The sequence below is a fragment of the Chanodichthys erythropterus genome, chromosome 15 (assembly GCF_024489055.1).
Source record: "Chanodichthys erythropterus isolate Z2021 chromosome 15, ASM2448905v1, whole genome shotgun sequence".
Taxonomy (NCBI): domain Eukaryota; kingdom Metazoa; phylum Chordata; class Actinopteri; order Cypriniformes; family Xenocyprididae; genus Chanodichthys; species Chanodichthys erythropterus.
The window spans coordinates 11,528,642-11,547,421 of record NC_090235.1 but is presented as its reverse complement, the minus strand read 5'-3'; the positions used below and the strand labels follow the sequence as shown (position 1 = coordinate 11,547,421).

The 18,780-nt window shown below is 38.0% G+C and overlaps 1 protein-coding gene across 2 annotated transcripts; it reads right to left on the bottom strand.

Annotated features, from left to right (window-relative positions):
• Positions 1-369: 369 nt before the first annotated feature.
• On the bottom strand, positions 370-12,145 carry LOC137037949 (transmembrane protein 196). Of its 2 annotated transcripts, none has more exons than XM_067412390.1 (4): positions 11,786-12,145; positions 11,184-11,240; positions 3,231-3,485; positions 370-935 (listed from the first exon to the last, which is right to left on the bottom strand). In XM_067412390.1, the coding sequence occupies exons 1-4, from the start codon at positions 12,050-12,052 to the stop codon at positions 867-869; spliced, it is 648 nt and encodes a 215-aa protein (XP_067268491.1). In that variant the 5' UTR covers positions 12,053-12,145; the 3' UTR covers positions 370-866. The 2 variants fall into 2 exon arrangements, with proteins under 2 accessions (XP_067268491.1, XP_067268493.1); XM_067412392.1 differs by having other exon boundaries at positions 11,804-12,145.
• Positions 12,146-18,780: the final 6,635 nt, after the last annotated feature.

The following is an 18,780-nucleotide window of genomic DNA, read 5'->3' as shown; positions in this document are numbered from 1 at the left end:
TTTCGAGAAAAAAGTCGAGATAAAATGTTGAGAATAAAGTCATTAAATTACGAGAAAAAAGTTGTTAAATTATGAGAACAAATTCGTAATTTAACAACTTTTTTCTCGTAGTTTAATGACTTTATTCTCAACATTTTATCTCGACTTTTTTCTCGAAATTTAACAACTTTAATCTCGAGATGGTTTTATTTTTTTTATTATTGCTTGGCCCTAATCCTCTTCCGTAATAAAGAGTATTACAACACTTACAGAAAATACAGTATAGTTAGTGTACAGTACATATATTAAAGATTTCTATTAAAACAACTTTTTTAGAAAATGTTTTTGTGTGTGTTAATGGTTTAATCATCAGTCATTGTGCCACAAATTACATTTGACGTCTTTATTTCATTTTCATATGAAGCCCCTATATAAAAATATTGTAAATTAATAAATATCTTTACAGGCATTTTACAGTGTGCACTTAATACGGTCAGGATAAAAGCATTCAGTATACAGTACCATACAATATCAGGATTACAATTTCAGATTCAACATTCCCTTTATCTAGATACAGGAAGAGAGAAAGAGATACAGAAAGAGAGAGAGAAGATAATTTGCATGCTTGTTTCGGTCTCAGATATCTGTTTTCCGTACGCTGGTTGTCAAGGTCTTCAGCACTGACCTCTCCTGAGGTCATCAGGTAACTGGACACTGATTGGCTGTCTGTCGGCTCAATACCGTTATCTGACGCTGCGTCTCCTGTGGATGCCGTCTCTGCTTCTACTGTCAGCTCGACTCAGCCAATCAGAGTGAAGAGCTGTCAGCCTGACTCAGCCAATCAGAGTGAATAACTGTGCTGTCAAGAGTGTGTGGGTGGCGAGCCGTCATGGAGAAGCGCTCCGTCCGTTGTAGGAGATTTGAGAGATGGCATTGCTGGTGTTATCCAAAACCTCCTGCGAACAGACAAACACACGGCCGAGTTTGTGAGGGGGTTGTGGTACGAGATGAGCACTCAAACAGACAGCTTCCTTTTTTAGCTACTGTATGTTTTTCCAAGTCCTGTGTGCCTGGAGAACTAATGGTGCAGGGAGAGAAACACTCTGAAGTTTAAAAGTTAGGGTTTGTTCGGATAACTAATAGTAATAGAGACGTTGAAGCAAGTGTGACATACTCAGGGCTATACAGAAATACACATTTAAAGGGTTAGTTCACCCAAATATGAAAATTCTGTCATCAGTTACTCACTCTAATGTTGTTCCAAACCCGTAAGACATTCGTTCTTCTTAAGAACACAAATGAAGATCTTTTTGATTAAATCTGAGAGATTTCTGTCCCTCCGTTAACAGCCTATGCAACTACCACTTTCGAGGCCCAAAAAGGTAATAAAGACATCATTAAAGGAGACCTTTAATGCCACTTTCACAAGATGTAATATAAGTCTCTGGTGTCTCCAGAATGTGTCTGTGAAGTTTCAGCTCAAAATCCCCCACAGATCATTTATTATAGCTTGTCAAATTTGCCCCTATTTGGGTGTGAGCAAAAACACACCATTTTTGTGTGTCCCTTTAAATGCAAATGAGCTGCTGCTCCCGTCCCCCTTTCCAGAAGAGGGCGGATCTTTAACAGCTCAACAACAACAAAGCTGGAGAATCTCACGCAGCCAAAATGAGGATTGTCAGTAACGGTGTTCAGCCTTACATTGTTCAAACCGGAGTTGACACTGATGGAGAGACTCAGGAAGAAGTTACAACTTTTAGAATGAAACTGGACGTTTCTGAATGGTTAGTGGATAAATTGATGTAGTTGCTGTGGAGTTGATTCAACTCATCCACTAGCATGTGCCGTCATGTTAAACTTTTGTGTTGAATTGACCCTCGTTTGTGAAGCAGTCCGGCGTAAAATGACGGCATAACAACACTCTACTACAACAACTCTTCCTCTTCTCTAAAGCAGCCCAACATGGCCCCGCCCCCTTTGTTGCGTGTTCTTGGGGGCGGGGTTTATGTAAATATTAGGGTTAGTGATGTCACCAATCGGGAAGAAGTTCATTGTAATCCACCAGCTGTTTAATCACATGAATGAAAGTCTTACGGGTTTGGAACGACATGAGAGTGAGTAATTAATGACAAACTTTTTTCCATTTAAGACTTAAAATAAATGTTTCAACTCAAACTAAATATGTTTTACAGCCTATTATTTTATGAACAAATTCGGAGTACTGGCACTTTAAAGCACGACATCATAAACAAAACCACGTTTTTTCATGCACTGGTCAATTCTGATATTTTGTCTTCTTTCAGAAACTATATAGTGGAAAGAAAATACACATTTAAGTGTTCATTTATGTATTTCACTTCATCTATTTGTGTCTGTAGGGCCATATTGTGCTCTTACACAAAGTCTTGATTTTGTTTTTGGGCTCTACTAGAATAGATTTATATGCTTGAATGTTCAAAAACACCTCATTGTTCATATAATCTCCATTGTTGCAGCTCCTCTCTTCCCAGTCTGTCAGTAACGCTCCGTTTAGTTCCTGTCTCTATGAAGCCCCTCCTTCTGAAAAAGCACAATGTGCTCTGATTGGTCGGCTGGAGCAATGTGCTCTGATTGGTCAAACACTTCGAGCGTGTTTGGGAAAGGTCTTGCCTCTTACCATAACCGCCAGTTTCAACACACTACTAACTAAACAAGGCCCCATCCCTTTATTAGCATACGCCTTGGGCGTGATGTGTTTGTCCCGGAAGAAAACTCAAGACTACAATGGAGGCGTTTCAGGGAGTTCAGAATCAGAGACACTGATTTAGAGAATAACTCCCTCTGGAGCAACATTATACACTAAAGAAAGATGAACATATAAAAAAGCATAATAGGTCCTCTTTAAAATTGAATTTTATTCTGATCTTTTGAAAGTTTTTACAGAGGGGTTTGTTCATTCACCTGATTTACATTTCATTTCAGAAAACCTTGTAATGATAAAAATGTACTTTGATTAATCAACCCAATCAACAATGGTGATGTCGATTAATTCAAATGTTTACCCGTCAATGTTTACATAAAGGCCCTTTAAATCTTCAAAAAGTCATATAGGAACTCAAATCCACAATAAAAAAGTAGCACATGAGTCCTACATGACTTCGGAATCATTCGCAATAAGACCAGAAACACGTATTTAGAAAGCATTTGTAATCGAACGTTGACTGATCCACCGGCACACACAGACAGCACAGACATAACAGCTCCTGTCGTACCTTCTCTGCCATTTCGTGTGAGTGATGTAGTGAATGTTCTCTCTCCAGAAACATGCGTTGCTGTTCGCTGCTGGCCAGTCTGCAGGTCAGCCACGTGGACAGCGTGCAGCTGCTGATGCCCAGACACGCCAGAGACATGACGGCCAAATGAAGAGAGCGCATGGTGTCTGGACGCTTGACCAGTGCACGGACAAACTGGAAGTTCAGGATTCCACCAATTAACCCACAAATACAGCAGGAGGAAAATAAGATCATCTGAGAGAGAGAAAACATGCATATCATTAGCTGTTTGTGTCTACTGCATGCATACATCATTAAAACAATGCATATTGCATTAATGCATTATTAAAATAATAACACACATTGCATGCTCACAATGTCAATATAATAATGCATATTGCATGCATTCGATATTACAATAAAAATGCATAATTCATGCACACATAATTAAAATAATAACACATATTGCAAGCTAAGAATATAAAATATTAACACATATTGCATGTATACATCATTAAAATATGAATGGATACTGCATGCATACAATAGTAAATTAATAACACGTAGCATACTCACAATATTAAAATAATAATGCATATTGCATGCTTGCAATATTAGAATCATAACGCATATGTCACACATAAAATGTTCAAATAAAAATGCATATTTCATGCATACATTAAAATAATAACACGTTGCATGTTCACAATATTAAAATAACACATATTGCATGTATACATCATTAAAATATTAACGGATATTGCATGCATACAATAGTAAAATAATAAACATATAGCATACTCACAATATTAAAATAATAATGCCTATTGCATGCTCACAATATTAGAATAACACATATTGCATGCATACAATATTAAAATAAAAATGCAAATTGCATGAATACATGATTAAAATAATATTGCATATTGCATAGCATATATAATTACATTTTTTAAACATTATTACAAACTGTTAGAAATTAAAATATCCATTTAATTTAATACTCCATTTAATTATTTTTGTTTACAAATTAAAGTACAGTTGTCTAAGTGCAGGTTGTTGTTCAGAGTGATTTCAACGCTTATAAAGGTCAAAGTAAATGAATCAGGAAGCGTATAGCACAGCAGAAATACTGTAAACGGAGGGTGAAGACGAAACCATTGTGTACTGGGAGAATGGATTGTGCTGCTCTGTGATTTTGTAATCGGTCAGACCACGTTCAGACAGTGACATTATCTGCCAGCAGAAAACTGCCAGCTCAACACTTCAGGACAGATCTGACCTCAAATTACACAAGAAACTTCTGACTCTACAGCACAGTCGCACATTAACACGTTGTCCTGGATAACACACCCCCTTTTAGTGTGCTAGAAATGCTACTGTAACAGCCTGGATAAGATAAACTGCTTACAATAAAAGGGTCTGCCAATGAGTCAAATGTAAATGTACTGCTGGTAGACAACATGATTAAACTGCCATACAACTTGACCTATTTGTTTTTGAAGTATGCATGCAGTAAGTATACGGTGCACTAAGAATGTCTATTGCCAGAAATGGAGTCTCTATTTACGCTAAGGGCCCCATTTTAATGATCTAAGCGCATGGACTGAAGCACATGGCTCAGGTGCACTTAGGGCATGTCCAAATCCACTTTTGCTAGTTTAACAAAGGTAAAAAGCCTGGCGCATGGTCCAAAAGGGTTGTATCTAGTCTCTTAGTGAGTTATGGGTGTGTTTTGGGCATAATGTGCAATAAACCAATCAGAGTCTCATCTCCCATTCCCTTTAAAAGCCAGGTGCACTGAAGGGCACAGCAACAATGCACCTGAACACACCTCGTTTTCAGACCAGCACGCCCATTGGCGCACAAATGGCAAAGGCTATTTACGCTAACTCCACCTACCAATGTCTGGTTGGGCTAGATTTAAAAAGACACACGCTATTTAATGCGCTATATAATAGTAGCTTTTGACGCAATCGACCCAAGTTCAACTCTTACCAAACTCGCTATTCTCCCTTTTTCCTATTACATATCAGATTGAAAAGGCATTTGTTTTCAATAAAAATGAAGAAAATATTTGAAAAGTGGAAATAAAGTGCTTAACAAGTGTTTAATATTAAAGTGTTTATCGGTTAGGGATAGGGGTAGGTGTAGGGAGGGCTTTATTGTTCCAATCAGGCGGCATCCATTTAATAATTTTAATGCGCATACACTGAAAATAATGACTTTGTGGTATGGTAAAATCTATTACATTAATTCATGTAATTTATACATTGTAAAATCAAGATTAAGTTGGTACTATAATATCTTGAGTAAAATTTACACAATTTATTCATGTAATAACATAACTGAGAAGAAAAAGTAAATTGTATCTTATATTTACAAATACTATTTAACTATTTTATAGTCACAGCACATTCACCAAAAAAACTCAGTAAATTTTAATCTGAAAAAAGCAAAGTGTGTCGGTGCGCTTTTTTTTTTTTTTACAACAAGATCCGGCTTGCAGTGGCAGAGACGGTCCGTAGACATTGGTCTGCGAAGCATCAATGGAAACTTTACAAATCCTGACCGCTGTTGGAAGCTTCGCAACCGCGTGCATTAGATACAGGGCATCCGTACTGTCTCATCGCGCTGCACCGCATATTGTTTACCTTGCTTTTTGACCCATCGCGATGCTCGTCGCATTGCTGTAATCTTGTCTTTATTTATTTAATTGTTTGGAAAGTCGTGTTTTTTGTTTGGTTTTGCTACTGAAATGGAAGCACTCACTTAAAACGAGGATGTTTGCTGCTTTTTTTTAATAGGCCTATATTTAAATGAACATTTACTTAATTTTATTGTGTATAATCTACTGGGGGATTTATAGTTCCCAGAATGCTTTGCATCAGATTTAATTTGAAGAGAAAATGTTTAATTTGTTTATCTTCATGTGTTTTAAGCAAGATAAATAAGTAAAAGACTTGTTATTATTGTTTAATGTTCTATTAAGGTGGGATTTAGAAAAGTTTTTGTCATGTTGGGAGTTTTGGGGGTTACCGTCGTGGTGACAAGTGGAGCCTGACGTTAGTTTGACGACAGGTTAAACCGGCATGTAAAACAATTACTGAATAAGTAATTGTAAGTAGTAATACTGTTAAAAGTAATTCAAAATGTGAAATGGATAGACATTATAAAATCTACTTAATTACTTCATAACAGTAAATGTTAAAGATTAATAAAATTTACTTGATATTTTCACATTTTAAATTTAAATTTACATAATTACTTTTAATAAATACAACATGCTAAGTTAAATATAATTAAGTAACATTTACTTAATGTCTTCACAAATGTTACATTTAGAGTTAAGTACATTTTACTTGATACTGGCAAGTAAATTGTACTTGATATCACAGCAGTAAAATTTACTTAGAAAAACTGAGTGCAATTTGTTACAATGATTTTATCAAGTAAATCCTACAAGTTGTTTTTATCAGTGTGATGGAGTCTATTTACACTAAGTGCAAATAGCATCCCTTGTTGGCAAATGCTATTTACACTAGCTCCACCCACCAATGTCTGGTTGGGCCACTCAAGTTTAAAAAAGACGCACAGAATTCAGTGTCTTCAGTGGCACAGCAGTAACAAGTAAGATTCGCAGACCAGGCTTTTAACACGATCGAAGTGGGTTTGAATCCACCTTTTGCCGAGCTCTCATTTATTTTCAATAAAAATGAAGAAAATGTTCTAAAAGTGAAAATAAACTTTGAACAAATGTTTAATAATATTAAAAGTGTTTGGGTAGGGTTAGGGGAAGGTGTAGGGAGGGTTTTTATTCTCCCAATAAGGCAGCATCCTTTTAATAATTTCCATTTTGCCTTGTCTCTCTAAAGTATTAGAGAAGTTGGTCAATAAGCAGCTCACGCACCATTTAGAGACTCATAATGTTTTTAATCAGTTTCAGTCTGGCTTCAGATCCGGTCATAGTTGTATCACTGCTACACTTAAGGTTAAAATATAATCATTTACACTCTATGATATTATTGCATCCTGTTAATGTACCAAAATACTGAGGTGCAACTATCTGCCAATATTAAGTATAGATAGCATCTATAATTACTATTCGCTCTTATTGCAAAGAACTGATACTTTTACATGGTGTAAATTGAATCTATCACTATTTTCACTTAGTGTAAATAGCATCTATCTCTAAGAAAATAGGCTATTTTCACTTAGTGCATATAGCCGCTGCCTAAATATAATCATTCTACACCTTTAAAAAAAAATAATTCAGTAAAATAACAGCGCATTACCCGGAAATTATCCAATAATTTTACGGACATTTCCGTTAACCCTAAAACACAACGGAACAGAGTGCAGGTAAAACAAATATGAAAAATTCCTTTAAATTAATACAGTAAATTGTGCCCTATTTTTACAGAATGTATATTATTGTTGCTTCCTCTTAATGTACAACACTGAAGAGCGAATAGTATCTGCCACTATAAGTATATTGCACTTATTGCAAAGAACTGCTACTTTTACATAGTGTAAATAGAATATATTGCTATTTTCACTTAGTGTAAATAGCCACTGCCTGATAGAAAAAGTGATTTATAGGCATTTCCATTCATATAAAAGGTTGCTCAGCTCATTCATGCCACCCTGGAAGTTTGCAACCTGCATACCGCAATCTTTGTTTATGAGCCAATCAATATGGAGCTGAAAGAATACATGAATATTTTTAAATAGCCATCAGTGGGAAAGGGTGTGTTGGTTATGGCATCTATAGCAGGGCATGTCTGATCCATTATTTGATACACAATACTTGCATTTTAAAATCTCGAAATTAGATTAAAATTAAAAAATTAAGATGCAATATAGCTAACGTTTTTAGGTAATTTGACAGCAAATGTAGCATACTACTCTTTGGAACATTTGTTTCAAACTGTTTCATATACAATTTTAAATTATAGAAGGGAATAAGCAGCATTTAATTTCAAACACAGCCATTCTGTCATCATTTCCCTAAATTACTGCATTATCGATTCTGCAAAAACTGCATATCTTTCATCCTTTTACTGTACCAAAAATAGTATGCAGAACATAATCATCATCAGCATACTATTATGCTAGTATTCCATTCATAGCACAGTCCATATCAGATTACACACTGAGGAGAAACAGTCAAAACACACTTTTCTGCAGTATGTTCGTGGAGCAGCGCTGCTGAGATGAGACTGTCCACAGGGACTAAAAAAGTCTATATGGTTTACAGACGAAACACTTAAGTGTTCTAGAGTAGCTCCTGACGTTACTGTCAGGAACTCAGGACCATTACAGGGTTTCCTTTTAGCTGTACAGTAACATTACAGGCAGGGCGCATAAAAACCCCGTGAAACAAAATCAATCAGCAGATGAGGAGGGAGATAAAATGAGAAACGGTAAAGCCTGTTTGAGGACGAAGCTGAAAGCTTGTACACAAGAAATCAAAGGTAAACATGTAGCGATATGAAAAGAGACAAGTGGAGAGCAGGACTGGAGAGACATGAAGCCTCCCAGACTGAAGTTTCACTTCAGTATTGATTTGTGATTAACACTCTCCGCTGGGGCGGCTCACTCCACTCCAAGGTGGCTAATTGAATCTCCTCTCTCCAGTCAAGTATCCTGGGATATTTACACACACACACACTGTGAGCCGGAGCCGGTCTCTGGCGTGGACATTCCTGACCATGTACATGTTTATGTTGACGTCCACAACAAACTATTTCTATTCTAGATTTCATTACTATTTCTAAAACGAGAAAACAGTGTGGTGAGACACCGTTTATGTATTAAAGTGCCCCTATTTTGCTTTTTGGGATATTGCCTTTTATGTAGTGTGCAATATATATATCTGTTTGTGAATGTAACTCTGTAACGTTTTAAAGATCAAAGTTACATCAAATAAAGTTATTGTCTGCTAAAAGAAAGAATTGATTCTGAACTGCTGAAAGGAGTCGTCGATAATTCCAGGCTCACTTCCTGCACAAATCTATGTAGGTTTGTAACACATTTGCATAATGCCAGCTAAGTGTTCACTGGCTGCCGGCGAATGTCTAACGGCAAACCGGGAGAGTTTGGTTCGTGTTGTCGATATGTTGAGAAGACGCTGTTTTCAGTGCTGCATAAGCAAATCAACTTTGCTGCACTTTTAAAAGGATGAAGACTCGTTCTGAAATTGATTCGGAAAAACTGACATCATTGTTACTGTTCACATTACTGTGTATCGAGTGCTGAGGAAGATCCGGAGCTGAAATTCAGAAGTGGTAATGGGTGTTTTGTTTCTGATATGCAGACTGGGCCATCTGACCAATCAGAGCAGAGCAGGCTCTCAGAAAGGAGGGGTTTAGAGAGACTGAATCCTTTATTTAAACCTTTCAGACACTGTGAGAAAAGAGCTGATGCTGCAATGGATATCATGTGGAAGCTTGTTTCCGCAACTGAACAAAAATAAAAAATTTAATTGTGACTTTTTATCTCACAATTTTGACATTTTTTTTTCTTCTAAGAAATGCTTGATATAAAGTCACAACTGTAAGTTATAAAGTCAGAATTGTGAGATATAAACTCGCAATTCTTTTTTTTTCTTAGAATTGGACTTTATAACTAGCAGTTGTGAGTTTATATCACAATTTTGAGAAAAGAAGTAAGAATAGCGAGATATAACCTTGCAATTCTGAGAAAAAAAGTCAAAACTACAAGATATGAACTCGCAATTGGACTATTTTCTGAGAATTGCAAGTTTATATCTCGCAATTATATCTCGCAACTGACTTTACAATATCCAAAATCAGAAATGTGAGACATAAACACACAATTCTGAGAAAAAATCCTTTCTGAGACTTATTCCTATTTGTGAGAAAAGAGTTGCGAGATATAATCTGATGATTGTGAGAAAAATGTCAGAAATTTGATTTGTGAGACATAAACTCACAATTGCAAGAAAAACATTCAATTCTGACTTTATAACTCACAACTGCAAGTTTATACCTCGCAATTCTGAGAAAAAAAGTCAGAATTGTTAGATAAAAACTCACAAATATCTTTTAAATTGGTTGTATTCTGTGGCAGAAACAAGCTTCCATGATATTATGAGAACTATATATTATTATAATATTAGGGCTGTCAAACAATTAATCGCGATTAATCGCATACAAAATAAAAGTTTGAGTTTGCATAATATATGTGTGAGTACTGTGTGTAATTATTATGTATATATAAATACACACAAATTAATGTATATATTTAAGAGAAATATGTTATGTACAAAATATTTATATTTATATATAATATAAATTATATAAAAATATAAATGAATACATATAATTGTAAATATTTCTCAAATATATACATGAATGTGTTTGTATTTATATATACATAATAATTACACACAATACACCCACATATATTATGCAAACTCAAATTTTTATTTTGTATGCGATTAATCGCGTTTAATCATTTGACCGCCCTAATACATTTACTTTGGATGCATGTACAGCTATTGTAGGAGACCTCAAAACAAAATTAGGAACCTTTAAAATATGATAATATGGGCACTTTAATACAGAAGAAATTTGTTTTAGAATTCTACAGTTTATTCTTTTATTGTATTTGTGTTCTACTCTCTTTAAAATGGCTCCAATTAGAAACCAAAACCATTTAAAGTTCCATTTAGAACCTTATATTCTCTAGAACAATAAAATGTACTGGTGCTTTAAAGAACCCAGAAACCTAAATACTGATCTGAATGAAACATCGAAAATGTATTCCAATGATCTCTGAAAAAGCATGCAGAGTACATGATCCGGGAGACTAGAGAATGTGTACTGTACAGTACAGTGTGTGTTCTACAGCAGAGCTCTAGTACAGTGAAGTATGTGTACTTGTACAGTGGAATGTGTGCATGAGAACACTAAAGGCCGTACTCACAATCAGACCTGTCCTTTTCCGTGCACACAGCATACCGCACAGTCCACAGATAAGAAACTATGAGAGAGAAAACATGATCAGTCTTATTTGATCAACTTACCAGAAATGAAAGTTGAAAACATGCAGAAAACCGGAGGAAATGTGACACAATTACACTGAATTCAGATGACAGTAGAGTCAGCGCTTATAAGAACTGAACTGGACACAAATTAAGTTAATGATGGAAAGATATCACAACCTCAAGAAACACCAGACAGTGAGTCTCATCTGACATTTTTAGAGCAACAGAAACATTTATCTGTGTAATAAAGAACCTAAGACAACTTTATGATGAATCATTAAGTTATGACATCAGAAAGTGTGCAATTCAGCTCATATTTCCTCTACTGTACCATGGTACAATATTGATATCAGTTACATCACTGTACGTTCATTCTGTATACATTAAGGTACATTAAGGTCTGGTACTACTATGCCCAAAACATGGTAGTACCATACCTTTTGACAGATAAAAATACTGCACAAGCATTCAGTTTCTGAGAGTTTTGTTAGAACAGCTCATTTATTAAAACTGAATAAGACTAAAAAAAAGTGAGACGTACACACACTCCGCTCCATACCGGAGAAGCGTCGCCCTGCTGGGTCTTGTGCTCCGCTTTCGCCCGGCAGATGCCCACCGCTCCCAGGACGATGCTGGACACCCCGAGCCCTATCTCCAGCGTCGACAGAACCAACAAACTCCAGATGATCTTCCGGCTAGAGCACATCTTCTCTCGGGCATCCTTCCTGACCGGTGCGCAAACCGCTTCACTCCATGTCTTCACAGTTAAAGCAAACACATTAAATCCAGAAAAGTCCGCAGATGGCATCAACTTAAGTGATTTCTCCAAAACGGATCAGTGCGCAAAGGCGCTCTCCATGATGCGTAAACGCCACCAGTTTAACTTTATCCTCCTCCTCACTCTGTTTACCATGCTTCTGCTCCTGCCCCATGTGATTTCCCTCAGTTTCAATGCCCCGCCCACAATCACCCCGAAATTGTTTTATAGTGCTGCAGTGGAGCGCTTCTAAAATACTTTTATAATCGTTATTTAATTATATGTGTAACGTAATTCTTTAGAACGATAATTGTTACCAACGTTCTAAATCGAATCTAAGTTGAGCGCGAGCGCAACACTGTCAAACAGAGGAGCAGGTGTCCTGACGCGCGCGCGCGCGCACACACGCACACACACACACACACACACGGTTATGCGCAATAGTGCGTAAAAGCGCGGATTGTGGTAAATTGCATAAAACCAGTGAGTTGGACACATGTCAGCACAGCACATTAAGACATTCAATCACATTTTATTAGAAAGGACTTGAGTGGAGCGAATCCATAGTCATGCACATAAAAATCCTCTTGGAGAGCTTTATATAGGAGACTAAAACAAAAAGCGTGCTGTTTCTGGCCACTTTTGAAGCGTTTCGATGCTCTGTGATTATATTTGTGGAGGTTCCCACACATTACCAACGCGCAAATGATGCTTAAACATTTCTAGGGACATTTACAGAAAAAAAAAGCAAAATTGGACAGTGTAAAAGCTGATGGACATTGATGTTACTTTGAGGTTTTTGCAGTGATATGGATTCCTATAAAGCAGATTCATGCACAGTTATCTAGAGAGCTGTAGAGCAGTGCATTACCTAGAGCATTTTGTTATCTCAGATATCCCACTCACAAGAAATATTTATTTGCAATATCACTTACTCACTGATTGGCCAGAAAAGAAAATTGCTGTCTTGAAACAAAATAATTTAATTTATCCAACTAAATGGCTTCTCTAAATAATTCACAACCAGAATTCATATGGAGAACTTTGAAAGAACAGCAAACAAAACACTGTCCAGTTGCTCTGTGAATGTCTGTAATAGACTGAAGCACTTCATACACTCATTACAGGAGAGAATTACATCAAAACAACAGTGGTAAATGTGTAAGCCTGTCCTCATACTGCAGTGTGCTGAAGATTGTGTTTTCAGTGTGTCTGCAGCAATCACACAGTTCATCCCTAACCTAAAACAGCAACTTTCTGCTGAAGGATGTTTGCGTTACCGTAACAACAGCAGCTCTAAAACAAACAGACTGTTATTGCACCGTTTCACTGCAGTTCTATTTTAGGTGGCCGATATTAGATTTACATACATACATAATATATAGGTTTACATCACATTTGCCTTTGATGTTCTTCACAAGTAAGTATGCATTTCAACAAGAGATATCAGCAAAAAATAAATAAATAAATAAATAAATAAAATTAAACAAACATTGAAAAGGTTTGCCCATCTGATTTCCAATAAACAATCAATATCAATATCTTTAAAGGTGCCCTAGAATTGAAAATTGACTTTACCTCGGCATAGATGAATAACAAGAGTTCAGTACATGGAAATGACATACAGTGAGTCTCAAACACCATTGTTTCCTCCTTCTTATATAAATCTCATTTGTTTAAAAGACCTCCGAAGAACAGGCGAACCTGAACATAACACAGACTGTGACGCAACAGTCGGGATCATTAATATGCACGCCCCCAATATTTGCATATGCCAGCTCATGTTCAAGGCATTACACAAGGGCAGGACGTCTGGATGAGCACAGCTGAATCATCAGACTAAGCAAGCAAGAACAATAGTGAAAAATGGCAGATGGAGCAATAATAACTGACATGATCCATGATATCATGATATTTTTAGTGATATTTGTAAATTGTCTTTATAAATGTTTTGTTGCTAGTGTACTGTTAAATGTGGTTAAAGTTACCATCATTTCTTACTGTATTCACAGAGACTAGACTGTCGTTATTTTCAATTTTTAAACACTTGCTGTCTGTATAATTCATAAACACAACCTCATTCTTTATAAATCTCTCCAACAGTGTGTAATGTTAGCTTTAGCCATGGAGCACCATCAAACTCATTCAGAATCAAATGTAAACATCCAAATAAACACTGTACTTACGCGATTAGACATGCTGCATGACGAACACTTTGTAAAGATCCATTTTAAGGGTTATATTAGCTGTGTGAACATTGTCTATGCTGTTAAAGGCAAGCGCGAGCTCCGGGGGCAGGGGAGCACGAGAATTAAAGGGGCCGCAGCCTGAATCGGCGCATATTTAATGATGCCCCAAAATAGGCAGTTCAAAAAATGAATAAAAAAAAATCTATGGGGTATTTTGAGCTGAAACTTCACAGACACATTCAGGGGACACCTTAGACTTATATTGCATCTTTTAAAAAGACATTCTACGGCACCTTTAAAACATCCATAATTTTTGCAAACAGTGGTTAATTGGGCTTTTTCTTTACTGACAGAATAATCAATGTTCTTGAACTAATAACTAATATACCTGACAGTAAGAACTTCTGCCAATTGTGAATATTACAGAATATGTACAAAATTCTGACAAAAATATAAAAGCAAACATAAGTTAATTGGTCTTTTATAAGCAATTTATATATATATATATATATATATAAACTTTTTCCCTAATTACAATAGAATTATTTGGCCATTAAAGGATTAGTTCACTTTCAAATGAAAATTAGCCCAAGCACATCCATCCATCATAAACATATTCCACACGGCTCCCAGGGGTTTAATAAAGACTTTCTGAAGTGAAGCGATGTATTTGTGTAAAATATTAATATTTAACAAGTTATAAGGTAAAATATCTAGCTTCCGCCAGATCGCCTTCAATTTTGAACTTACGAAAAAATGGAACCGATGTCGCATCAGTTAAGCTTTTTCCGTAAGTTGAATAGGGAAGGTGTAGGATGTAGCATAAGCTTTTTGAACTGCAAGAGTTTTACACTTTCTTCATAAGTTGAATACGGAAGGTGGCTCATGCGAAAGCTAGATATTTTCGTAACTTGTTAAATATAGATTTTTATTTATTTTTTTAACACAAACGCATTGATTCACTTCAGAAGGTCTTTATTAACCACCGGGAGCCGTGTGGAATATGTTTATGATGGATGGATGTGGATTTCTTCAGCTTATACTCACTGATCCTGCTCACTGCCATTATAAAGCTCGGATGCGTCAGGATATTTATTAATATATCTCCGATTGTGTTCATGAGAAAGAAGTAAGTCATGTCGGCGCCGATGGCCTCAAGGGCAGCGCGCCAACATGTAGCACCAATGCGCTTCGGGCGACCCGAGTTCGAGTCCTGGCTTGTGGTCCTTTCCCGATCCCGTCCCCCTCTCTCTCTCCCACTTCGCTTCCTGTCTAATCACTGTCCTATCATAATAAAAAAAAAGAAAGAAGAAAGTCATATACACCAAGGGTTTGAGGGTGAGTAAAGCTTGGGCTAATTTTCATTTAAAAGTGAACTAATCCTTTAAACATGCTTTAAACATCAGTGTTTATTATGCTGTCAGGATTTCTGGATTTTGTCTCATTCCTGTATGGTATAATTTGCCTCCATCGTCTGCTAATATGCTTGGGAACATCAGCTGTCTGTAATCTTAGCACTGATTCGATAACAAGACACCCCCGTCTGCTGAGTCATCAAACTAGTACTTCTTCCATGTTCAGCCACTTTTCCATCTTCACCCAGTGTGGCCGTCGTGATTTCCTCCCTCTCTCTCTTATTTGCAGGGTTTGTGGGAATGTGAAAGTGCTGAATTGATTGTCAGTTTCAAGACCCAGTTGTGACCGGTGATCTAGAAATAGCAGGGTGGAAAGGGTGGAGATATTTTTAGAACCTGCGACCATGTGTAAAGAAGAAGGAAAGAACAGTGTGTATTGTTTGCTCTTCAGGTACTGCTGTAATATCACACACTTCTGAAAGATTGTTTGTGCTGTATATTCCTGTGAGGGCCAACAGCTTATCACTTTGTGTTAGTCGCATTCTTCCTTTTTAACCACAAAATGATGTAGCCATGCTAACCAGTCAAATCCATTCATATTTCTTTTTCACATTCTGACAAGGACAGTAAGCTGCAATTAAATGAATGTGCAAAGGATGCAAATTAATTCATAAAGTCCAAAGTCAGGTGTGAGATATTTGATATCCTTTACTTCTGAACAGATGTCATCAAGACACAGCATGCAAAGCTACTGTCAGCTTTGCAGGTGTTTGATTGTCAAAGAAGTCTCTTGGTAACCAATCTGCGATGCTATGCTATGCATTTGTTGTGCAGGTGTGTGATGATCAAATGAGGATCATTTACACACCTGTATACCTTTGAGAAATGTGCTTGACATATGTTATCATCATGTAAAAAGATGCATTATATTTGCTGAAAAATTAATGTTTATCATTGTCTGTGTAGGGAATTATGCGATTTCGGATGCAGCCTGTATTGTAGGCTATGAATGATGGGAAATGTAGTTTGGCAATGCAAGCCTCTTGCCTTTTAAACTAAATGAGTTTTCTTGAATGTTTAATTACTATTCTTTTTTAATTCACAATACACAAAATGTGTACAAAGTAAACTTTACAGTCAAGTTATTCACATGCAATCACTTTTCAGTGCTCACAAGCAATCTCATGAATATGATTTCTCCAGCATGACTTGAAGACAGCATGATTGCTCTAGAACAGACAATTCCCTTAAAAATCAGAGTACTTTTTGAGAGCAAGTAATTTGCCCTCCCTTGGTGGTTCTGTCCTGTCGTTTGTCCTCCTGTGTCTCAGTTTGGCTCTTTGCACCATATTAACTTCCATTAGCATCACTGCAGTAGGACAGAAGAGCTGCTTATACACACGCTTTCACATCCTCCATCTATTTATAACCACCGCAGTCTGTTTGTGTCTGTTCATCCTCCTCCTTTCTCTTCCTTGGTCTTTCTCCTCATGTAAATCACTGTGTTCCTGTCCACTTGCAAACTCGGCTCCGTTCCAAAACGGTGAGCTGCCTTGCTGTTTACTGCCTACATAGACAGCTACTAGGGATGCTTGACATTTTTAACCGATACTGGTATTTGGACACTGCTTTGTGCACTAGGGCACAGTCATGCTGGAATAGAAAATGGCCACAAACTGTTCCCACAAAGTTGGAAGCATAGCATTGTCCAAAATGTCTTGGTATGCTGAAGCATTAAAATTTCCCTTCACTGGAAGTAAGGGGTCTATAGCCCAACCCCTGAAAAACATGCAGCCCCATACCATTTTCCATCCTCCACCAAACTTTGCAGTCAGGCAGGTAACATTCTCCTGGCATCTACCAAACCAAGACTCATCTATCAGACTGCCAAACAGAGAAGCGTGATTCATCACTCCTCAGAACATGTTTCCACTGCTCCAGAGTCCAGTGATGGCATGATTTACATCACTCCTTTCGATGCTTATCTTTGTTTGAGGCTTGCATGTGAAAGGCCAGCTAGTGACAGCTGTGCAGGTAAACCTCACTTCCCTGATCTCAAGAGGCGCACTAGCAACTGAGTCTGCGGTCTTTAGTGTCCTTTTTAGCGCACATGCCTCGGTTCGAGTCCCACAGACCAGAGTGGTTACGTTGGTGCCGTGACCCAGATGGCAGTGAGATTTAGGGGGGTGAGTATAACGGAGGCCAGCTAGTGAGAGCTATGCAGGTAAACCTCACTCCCCTGATCTCAAGAGATGCCCTAGTGACTGCCGCTAAAGCCTGCGGTCTTTAACATCCTTGTTAGTGTACCCGCCTCCTATGCCAGAGAAGAGCAGGGCGAGTAGGACTGAGGAAGTTACATTGGTGCCGTGACCCGGATGGGAGTGAGGTTTAGGGGAGTGAGTGTAACGGAGGCCAGCTAGTGAGAGCTGTAAAGGTAACCTCACTCATCTGATCTCAAAAGGCCCACTAGTATCTAACACTAGAGACTGCGGTCTTTGGCATCCTTGTTAGCATGCCCGACTCCCATGCTGGAGACTTTGGTTCAAATTCCGGTCAAAGCGGGGAGAACAGGACCAGAGGGGTTACATTGGTGAAATGACCCGGATGGGAGTAAGGTTTACGGGGGTGAGTATAACAGAGGCCCGCTGGTGAGAGCTGTGCAAGTAAACCTCACTCCCCTGTTCTCAAGAGGCGCTCTAGCGACTGATGCTAGAGACTGCATTCTTTAAGGTCCTTGTTCCCATGCCTGAGACGCCGGTTCGAGTCCCGCTCGGAGCAGGGCAAGTAGTACCGGAGAAGTAACATTGGTGCCTTGACCCGGATGGGAGTGAGGTTTAGGGGGATGAGTTAATGGAGGCCTGCTAGTGAGAGCTGTGCAGGTAAACCTCACTCCCCTGATCTCAAGAGGTGCTCTAACGACTGAGGCTAGAGACTGCGGACTTTAGCGTCCTTGTTAGCACTCCCGCCTCCCATGCCTGAGATTCAGGTTCAAGTCCTGCTCGGAGCAAGGCGAGTAGGACTGAGGGAGTTACATTGGTACTGTGACCCGGATGGGAATGAGGTTTAGGTGGGTGAGTGTAATGGAGGCCTGCTAGTGAGAGCTGTGCAGGTAAACCTCACTCCCCTGATCTCAAGAGGCGCACTAGCGACTGAGGCTAGAGACTGCGGCCTTTACTGTCCTTGTTAGCGCACCCACCTCCTATGCCAGAGATGCTGGTTTAAGTCCCACTCGGAG